General features: G+C 40.0%; 1 protein-coding gene and 1 long non-coding RNA gene across 2 annotated transcripts in view; both read right to left on the minus strand.

The window, feature by feature from the left end:
* Positions 1 to 8,983, minus strand: part of dgcr8 (DGCR8 microprocessor complex subunit) — a 17,147-nt gene extending 8,164 nt beyond the window's left edge. Inside the window, exons 1-11 of the mRNA XM_008297517.1 lie at positions 8,028 to 8,983; positions 6,323 to 6,485; positions 4,960 to 5,102; positions 4,027 to 4,366; positions 3,714 to 3,911; positions 2,973 to 3,074; positions 2,607 to 2,705; positions 2,012 to 2,094; positions 1,711 to 1,811; positions 1,280 to 1,386; positions 921 to 1,048 (exon numbers count right to left, since the gene is read on the minus strand). Of these exons, the coding sequence (XP_008295739.1) occupies positions 921 to 1,048; positions 1,280 to 1,386; positions 1,711 to 1,811; positions 2,012 to 2,094; positions 2,607 to 2,705; positions 2,973 to 3,074; positions 3,714 to 3,911; positions 4,027 to 4,366; positions 4,960 to 5,102; positions 6,323 to 6,485; positions 8,028 to 8,714 (2,151 nt within the window). The 5' untranslated portion in view covers positions 8,715 to 8,983. The remainder of the gene's footprint in view (positions 1 to 920; positions 1,049 to 1,279; positions 1,387 to 1,710; positions 1,812 to 2,011; positions 2,095 to 2,606; positions 2,706 to 2,972; positions 3,075 to 3,713; positions 3,912 to 4,026; positions 4,367 to 4,959; positions 5,103 to 6,322; positions 6,486 to 8,027) is intronic.
* LOC103369019 (uncharacterized) overlaps positions 1 to 9,988 on the minus strand; it is a 703,792-nt gene that overhangs the window by 122,202 nt on the left and 571,602 nt on the right. The window lies entirely within an intron of this gene.

A 9,988-nucleotide genomic window follows, 5' to 3' on the forward strand; every position in this document is an offset into this window, starting at 1 on the left:
GCAATTGCAGTTATAACTACAATAAAAGACATTTTAAAGATTTGTATTGGCAGAAGCATTCTGTGAGCTGGACAACAAATTTTTGCAATTATCAAAACCAGAATTATGCTTTTAAGATACATATAACAATTTTAAAACAAACAAAAAATATTGAAAAGCTGTTGAAGAATAAAGCCTAAATTTTCATTTTCTCATTTATATTTTTTTTATCTGAGGAAAACTGAAATCCTTCTCCTGTCATGGATTTAATCCCTAAACATTCATTTCTGTGAATCAAAATTAAATGTTTAAAAGTGTTCTTTTTGCATAAAAATACTCCCTTCCTACCTTAAGAGTGATTCAGATGTGACTACACTGTTGCAGAACTACGCTTCACTTAAGATTTTGCATTAAACAACACTTTATTACTGTTCTTTCTTTCTTTATCTGGATGGGACAGTGCATAATAACGAATGTACAATCACAAGGTTGCAGTAAATATGCCGGATTTAGCACACGGCTAATTCCATCCGTTGAGAGTTGTTTCAGTCATACTGGAGACTAATTCGACCTGTCTAGGGCGTCCTCTGCCTTCACCCTGAGTCCGCTGGGATAGACTCCAGCCCCCCGCAATCCTAGTGAGGATTAAGCGGATGATGGATGGATGGAAACTAACTCTGAAGAAAAATGAACAACGCACACTGCAAGCTGACAGAATTGGTTCTTTAGGTTTGTTACATATAAAATCTCAAAGTCTGAAAGCATGTTTTTGAGACCGTCATCAGTGCACTGCAGCTTCAAGGAGGAACTGCTCATGACGCATCTTAAAGCATACCATAACCCTAACCCTAAAAACCACAATAGGAACATGTTAACAAGGTTAAAAAAATAACTTGACTTTCATCACAGTGGCTTTTTAAAGAAAACTTGAGGATTCTCACCTTCTTGACCATCTTATTGCTCTCTCTGCCATACATGCGCAGCAGTGAGCCCCAGTTCTTGACATGGGGGTGAAGCATCTGCAAGATCTTCTGAGATGCTAGCTGTTTGCCAACCCTCTTGTTCTTGCCTGGCGACAAAGAAGACAAAAACCTGTCACTGAAAGTTTCATGTATGCTAGTTTTTAAAAAAAAAAGAAAGTTAGCTTCATTAAGTAAACATTCAAATAAAAGGTAAAAACTATTGCTTAATGAAATCTGAAAGGGTGTGTTGAACTCACTGAAAATTAACACCCAGCTATGTTGCGGTACAAACAATGTGTTCTCATGATGTAGGAGTGTGAGAATTAGGGTCTACTTACACCAGCCACGCACAGTATGCTTCCCACATATCATCACATATTCACTCTTCTGGTTTTTCCCTGGGATCACCTCAAATTTAATGCTGGTGTCCCCCATTCCGTGGTTTCTGTAATGAAGAACAAACATTTGCTTTCACACAAACAAATTAAACCAGACACATCGGGTTCCTGGGTGTTCCCAGAACAACTGATTTAAGCAGCAACAGCAACTTGCAGTTCTGAGGTTTGCATTAATGAGGACAGACTCTACTGTGTTACTTGACCATACTTTCAAATGCATATATTTGTTGCACTGGTTGTGTGTTGGATGCTAATCACTAATACAAACAGACTTAATGATAATTTCTAAAAGACATTTAATAACCATAACACATTACCAGCTCAATAACTTATTTACAATACTAAAAATAATGAATCACCTCAGCTCTTACCTTTTAAGGCACTCATGAAGAATCTGATATGGCGAAAGTAGTCCTGCTTTGTTGGTCAGCTCATACACTCTTGAGTCTTCTATACTGATATGATTAAAATACTGTGGGGCAGAGCACACTTAGAGTTAAACACATAAGAGTTTACATTTAAAACAAACTTTATACCTTTTGCAATAATACTCATTGTTAAAACTCGCCTTTACAGTTGGGGATTCTTACTTGAACTTCACCGCTCTTTATTAAACTTCACAAAAAAGAATTTCCAGTACAAACATCGATAAATGCCAACAATGAAAAGTACCTCCAGTTCGTCACCCTCGACAGGTTTCTCCTCCGAGGTCTGCTTCACAAAGTCAGGGATGAGGATTTCCAGTGTGGCTCGAGCTGCAGTTCACAACAAATAACCGATGAGGGCAGAAATTGTTATAGTGTATATAGTAAATATATACATAGGCACACTGGTACAAAACTTAAGTGTATGCAGTGCATCATAGCCTATTATAAAAAGGTACCTATAACATGAAAGGCTGTTGTGAGGGGAAAGTAAGTGTGTGGGAGTTGGGCTAAAACAGACCAGGTCATGTTAGCTGATCTAGCAAAACCTGAATCATAAATCAGGTATGTGTATCCCAGTGACTTTCATCCATCACCAACATAATGTGGACTGCAGTTTTCCACATCAGTACAAAGTTAGTTCTTTATTCTTTATAAAAGACCTATTCAGTTGCCTCAAATTAGAGACAATCTGGAAACAACAACGTACATCCAAATTATGATTTCAAACTTCCAATGCAATCCCGCTGTTTTTAGAGACAGTAGTTAACAGTGTATATTCAGTTGTGACACACATCAACCAGCTAATCACGGTGCTTAGTACTGGAAGTAGACAGAATTACCAGCTTTATTCTTGGCAAGTTTTTTACTGCTTGCAGTTCCTGTGCCGTAAGTTACTCCATCTATAATGACTGACGCTCCAAAGGGTTCACTTGGGTTCTCTGTGAGGGCACAGAAATTCAGTTTGACATGAATACATTGAAACACTCAACCGCAACAAACTAGAGACTTTAATTTATAGGAGATAAAAGCAGTTTGGGTGGAGGGATAACAACAGAATGGATGCTAGATTTACACACCACACTGTCCACCAGATACACAATACGAACAAGTGGGTTTTTGTCTTAAAAAATAATTTACTCCTGACAAGGCAACAATGAGAAAAGTGACATGACTTAAAATAGCTCAATTAGAAAAGAAAAACTTACCACATTCAAAAAAGTTGTAAACAGGTCGAACCTTTAGGACACGCTGCATATATTCATGCAAGATACAAACTTCAGACTTTCCGTTGGGATTGATGACAAATTCTGTTAAAACAGAGGAATTTAACTGCATCAACAAACAATACACTTCAGGCCAAGTCTAACATTGTACTATAAAAACTATAAAAACTCTGGAAAAAGCTTTGGACCTTGCTTTACATCCGGAACAAACAGAGTCAATGCAGACCCTGTGCAATTAATGTGACTTATTTCCCCTACAATGACATTGTTGCCAGTGTGACGTGCACTTCTGGAGACAAGGATGTGTGCTGTTGCTGCAGAGTTCATTTATTAATGTTACATAATTGAATTTGCCATCAGGTTTTTAAAATCAGATATAGGAGGTGTCTCTCATTTCTACAACTCATGTGAATGTAACAATACTTTTAAGTCAGCAAAATATAGGGACCAATTGTCTGAGATGTATCTGCTGCCCAACCATGAGAGATGTGATGTTTGCGGTGTTTGCACACTTCACTTGCAGCTGATTGCAGACAAACAACGCCATTTTTCTCCTACTGTGTATGTTGTATGTATTTTGTTTATTAAATGCCATCACCAATTGTTCTGGACCGCTGACCCTAAAAATCTGATGCAGACCTTTGAGTAACACATGTGAGAACATCTCATATCGAGCTATGAACTGTATGGAACTCAGATAGTATGAATCTCTGTGACTGCTACCTTTCTTTGTAGGAGCATCTTGGACTGACAGTGTGATGAGTTTCTGGTTGGCAGGCAGGATAGGTCGCTCTGACTCTGCCTGCTTTCTCTTCATGTCTCTGTTGAACTGTCTTCGCTCAGCCCACGTGCGAAACTTCTTGACAGTAACTTGTTCAAAGTCAAAGCATTTTTCCAGGTACAGACGAAAATCTTCAAGTTCTGTAATGATTTTTCATGAAGTTAGTTCGTGTCTTTCATGGCAGCAAAACCACAAAAATAACCTTTCAAAAAACAAAGACAAAAAAAAGTCTATCACTGCCAAAAAAGCTCTTACCTATGGACTCATCCTTGCACACCTCCACCTTGGCCTTCACCTGCCCTAAGGCTCCTTGAGCAGTGTCACAGGGCTGGGACTCTTTACTCTGCACATTGTTGTCAGTGGTAGCCTCTCCTTGCTGGCCACCTTCAGTGAGACAGGCGGGATGGGCGGCGTCCTGCTCCTCAGTGGTAGCATCTGACTTTCCTGCCGTCTCTTCACCATTCGCCTCTTCCCCCGGCTTGGAGGGAGACTCCTGTGCGTTAGGAGTCACTTCCCCGTTCAGCTCCTTCTCTTCTTGTTCCTTCATTTTCTTGTAGTGCAGGCAAGGGATGCTGCTGGTAGGTGGGTCATGTTTCTGTGTGAGAAAGACAACAGAGAATTGTGACAAAATATCTACACAATGTAAGTTTGCCACTTTATCCTGACATTCAACAAGTAGGCTGGAACATTTCCATGACCTTAAAATAGAGCAAGTCTTTCGAGGTGACGTTTGTTAATTGTAAAATGTTCTTAAAGTGATAGACCATTTCGAAAAACGATATAATGTGCTGGCAATTTTATAGTAAAAATACATAGTTGAAACTTGGCTTTTCCCAGAAGTCATTGACCAACACTGGCAGCAAAGCATGTTTTCAGTACAAAACCCTTTAAATCAACATCTTATAACATGTATCCGACTTAATGCCACAGGAACTCCGACAAAAACAATTCTGGAAGCTTTTACCACCACCACCTAAGTGTGTTGTTTTGTATGATGTGGATAATTTCTGGGATAGAACTAGAAACAGGGGTCCAGTGGAGGCTTTTGGTGGAAGATGCTGAACACTGAGCAGCACCAACACCTATAGTTGTAACCAGTTAGCAAACTAGAAGCAGAGGCAAAATTTAGAACTATGAACATGATCAAAACTGCTGCACAAACTTGGGACAACTTGTGTTGGAACTCACCCTAATACTGCCAGTACCAAGGAAGTAGGGTCTGGACCAGGTAACCACTCTCGTCTCTCTGTGCAGGTAGACTGGAATGCCTGAGTTATGGAATGTCATGATCCATCCATCAGGTAGAGGCTCAGTGGGTGGACGGCCCCGACCTGGTACATGGGAAAAGTAAATATAAATGCAGGCATTACAACGACACAGGTACTTTATGTGATGAACCTTTCTAGAAGTAAAAAAGTGATGCTCCTAGCTGTGTGATAAAGAGATATTCGTACTGGGCTACCATTACCATCAGGCTTGGAATTAATGCTGCGGACAGTCTTAATGTTAAGCTTCCTTTAGGTATGAAACTTGTTAAAGACAACTTTGGGACCAAACATGCGAGTTACTAAACAGTTTAAAACCAACGTTAGACAGCCAGTACTGATTTCTGGACAGTTTGTAGTGTGGAGACTTTAATTCACAACTGCTATTGTTCTTCCCCCAATTGAGGAGGGGGGAGGGGGCTGAGTTAGTGTCACACCAGGTTCCACATTAAGCATTCTCACTCCAGACGCCCCTCTACAAGGACCAGGCTAGAATTTCTTAAAATGCAACCTGCCAGCACTTTTACTACTGTGATTGAAAAAAAATGGAGCATTGCTGTGCTTCATTTCAGCTAGATCAAATGTGGTAAACTGTATTTAACAAATTTTAGAGCAGCTTTAATAACATCAGTGTTTAATGAAATAAAGATTGTTAGTTATGAGTTTTCATTAGGCAGAAGTAGAAAACAACAACAACAAAAAAAAGCTTCTGCTGAGTTTTATTTAAATCTCAATCTGGCTAAATGACAGACACAAGGAGACTTCTTTGTCCAAATTCATCCACGTGTCTCTTATGCAAAAAGAGCCTGAGGTTGCTCAATTTGGCCTAGTTTTTGTGGAGCAAACTGAAGTTAAAAGTTTTCCAGACAGAATTGAAAAACTTGAAATCCCCAACAACTTAAGATGTTACGAACTCTGTGCAAAGACTTGATCAATGATCTGCCACAGAATTCTTTGACCTGTTTAGTTCCTGCATGCATGTAGTGTTTTAACATCTTATTAACACCAGCAGGCATATTTCAAAGATTAAAGATTGATTGGTTGTACACATCTTGCCACATCTGTCAACCATTTTTTGGGAGTCTGTATTGCAAGTTATCTGAATAACATGCAAAGATGTGCAACACAACACAAAAAACACAATAGCCTACATTTTGTATCAGTTCAATTAAAAACCACACATATGTAGCACATGCTAGTTCATAGTGTCTTGTGGCTCATAGTCCTGAAATCACATTCAACTGTCTGTTCAGTGACAGTAAAAAACAGACAGATCCACCACTCACTCTTCAGGACAGTCTTAATTTTGGTCATCATGGGCTGAACACCTCCTTCACCATCTGACTGATGATCACTGTCCCCACCATATTTGTCCTCTGCCGGGCGCATCTTCTTGGGGACCGGCATGCCCTCCTCCAGCAGAGCGTCAACGTCATTGTCAAACTCCTCCTGGAAGAGTCAGTGTTTCAGGCCGACAGACAACGAAGGGACTAGTTTAAGGGAGTTTTAAGTGCCTTGATTGAGAAAAAACTTAATCTGATGCAATGTCATAAATAGGGTAATTGGAGGACACACAATCAAACCACACTGGAACTATAGCTAAAAAAATAAAATAAAATAAAAAAAGAAGTAGTAAAAATTAGCAGCTCGATTACGGGGCATAAAAATACTTCTGAATTTAGAATTTGATAATGATGAACAAACACTAGGTCCTCATACAAATTAAATGACACAGTTTCAGCTGGTTTGATCCCTCCTTAGTCATTACTGTTGATGACTTTTGGATAAAAAGGAGACTAAGCATTTAATGGGAGAAATTAAAAATGGCACTGACCTCTTCCAGCTTCACACTTCTCATTTTCAGAAATGAAAAAATGAACAAACAAAATATAAATATATTTTTATTTCTGATAATTAAAGGAACATATGATCCCATCTTAACCAGTCATGGCTATTGATAAACAAAAAGGTTGAAGTGAAGCAATGCCAAAGAAAGAAAATGTGTAATTTTGATTCTTCTTTTTTGATTATGTCTGAGTTTCATTTATTCAGTTTTATACATTCCTCCATTTCCCTCCCTCTTAAGTTCATAGCTACCTTGTACCATGCTGTCCTACATCCACTAGCATCACAATAAATGTAAAACGCATCTCGTTTTTACCACCTATGTTGGAGTGGTCAAGGAAAAAAACTTGTCACCAAAATGCTGTATTTTGTACTCAACATTTGGAACTATGAGCAGTTGACAGTCAATAGTACAATTGCATTTTTATTAATATTGGTGACAGATATGAAATTGAGCTGCAAAGTGAATAAGAATAGCGCAAATTTTGGCAGCAAACTGTATGTTTTGGAGTCTGTGATGTTTTTGAACAAAGACGGTGGCTAAAATTAGGGAAAGCTTCAGACAACTCAAGGTGACTATGTTCTTGTGCATGTCTATATGTTTATCCAACAGCATGCAGTTCACACTTGTGCAGTGTTAAACGTGATATTAAAATGGTACTAGGTCTGATCAAGTACGGCTGTCATCATGGAAAAGTTACCAGGGTATTAATTGTGACATAAAGCAGACACGTTCAGTTGGTGTCAGATAAATGGAAAGTAGCACATGTCTGGAAGGGGCTTTAGACTGCTTTTCCACTAACCACTAAGTACACTGTGCAACAAATGTATGGGTTTGGAGGTAAATTTGAGTACTACACTTTTTGAGATCAGTTTATAGCATTTGAAAAAGCTATTATGTGAAGCTACAATTACTTTCTCTTCAGTGTTAAATACTACCACGAAGACAGTAAAATTACACCAAAACAGTGGTCTAACTGCAATGACAAGGGAGGCTGTGTTTTGACAGAGAGCCATTAATTCCCACTTATGTATGGACTGTAGAGTGTGGGCTTCATTAGGAACACATTATTCGTGTTTGACCAGTAAAGAATAAATTGACTGTGCAGTTGACAATGGATTCCGCAGACATAAGAACAGACGTACCTCATAGGAGTAAGTCGCAGTCTCGTCATCTGCTTGCTCCTGCTGAACTATGACCTCAGACTTAAAGCCACCTTGCTCTCCATCGTCATGATCCAGGAAGTTCTCGTAGAAGTCATCCAACTCATCCAGGACAGCGAACTCTACCTTGTTTTCCAGGTCTACCTCAGTCTCCTCTGACCCCCTGCCTGCAGTGTTTCCTCCTCCAGAGGTACCTTCAGCTGCCTCTTGCTCACTAGTCAAGTCATGCAACTCACCATTGACACTCTCTAGACCATCCTCACTTCCTGCCTCCTGCCCTTCACCTGTGTATAACACCTTCCTGTCTTTGCTACTGCTGCTTTCAGTGAAGCTTACACTGATCTTAACATCTCTGAGCAGCTTGAGGTCTGGCAGAAACTTGGTGACCGGGGGAGCGTGGCGGGCTGTTCTGGGGCACGGTGGGTTGGGATTAGCCTCATCTGAGAGGTGGCTACAGAAAGTTATTGAGCCCTTGCTGAGGGCCTGCTGTGTCTTGGCTTCCCCGTCCCCTGGGGTGTATGTGTATCCATCACCACCAGAGCTAACGTCCATTACCTCTGCGTCACTGGACGTTTGCAGGGGAGGTGGTGGAGGTGCTCTGCCCTCGTCTAGGCCAAAATCATCAGGTGGCTCCAAGGGGAGAGGGGGTAAAACATCATCTATCTCCATTATCTCAAAAAATATGACCTACAACTTATATAGACTGACAATTTATTTTTAAAATTCTACCTTGATGAGAGACTTTCTTCTTATCTAAACCCAGAATACATGCAGAAGCACATCCCTGTATAGACCACGTACCAGAGGTGAATATGCTAAGCTGACTACATTGTTCTTTTCATTAATGTAGACAGCTTTCAGAATCACTGTCTCAATTATTGGAAATCACAATGCATTCAGCTTATTATGGGATCTAGGCACTGATCATCCTCCACTGCGATCTTCTGGGAGCTGGGAAAAGGGACCAGTGAGAACAGATGTCAAATAATGCAACTTTACAACTAATATGACACAATACTAAACTTAGAATTTGTTAGAACTACGTAGCAGCAGAAAACTGACAGGTCCACTTGCTCAGGAGCATGCCTAACTTTTATTTTGTCGACAAAACAAGCAACAAAAACGTAAAACAAAATCGAGAACGATCCTTCTTTGGCGCATCTGTTCTATCTGCAGCTGCACAGTGGGCCCCTCGTAACGCTAGCGTCTATGCTAATGTGCTAATATAAAACTATCAGCGACTGAAGAAAAGGCCGACTACCCACAAAACAATGGTTGGTTATTGAATTACAGAAGTACTCACTGATAAATATGACACCGGTGTCTCCTCTTGGGCACCTAGCTACCTTTCTAATTTATTTTATTCTCGACGCGCCGCCATACGGCCTCAAACGCAGCCCCGCCATCTTGAAGAAAAGCACAGCAGCGAGCCAAATCATGGCCCGCCTCCTAGTACCGGCATTTTGATAATTGATTGACCAGCGGGCCAATCATCGCGTCCCGCTGCTTCTACGTCACCGAAGATTCAACCAATCGAGGCAACAGCATTCCACGTTACAGCACATCAGCAACATGTTAATACAGAGCATCGTTAGTGTAGAACTGATGTCGGCAACATGAAATCTATATCTTTTTTTAAGGGTTGAGACTACAGGTAAACATGGCAAAATCTTTGACTCAAATCTTTGACTTTCTTAGCTGATTACTTACTATTATTTTTGTCTGTACTTGCAATTACACTCTGATATTTTGTACCACTGATTTTTTTCTCCCACAATTTGCATGTTTAAATAAGGCAACATGAACCTAAAATGTCCTAATTTGCATTATTTTCCAGAAGTGAAATCTCAACACTTGCTAAATCATCATTGGAGCGTCCAGCAAACACAGTGACTGTACGGTAGATCCTAAAGGATGCAATATTCTAACTGACCAGTTGGGAT

Source organism: Stegastes partitus, unplaced genomic scaffold, assembly GCF_000690725.1.
Source record: "Stegastes partitus isolate 25-593 unplaced genomic scaffold, Stegastes_partitus-1.0.2 Scaffold26, whole genome shotgun sequence".
Classification (NCBI taxonomy): Eukaryota; Metazoa; Chordata; class Actinopteri; family Pomacentridae; genus Stegastes; species Stegastes partitus.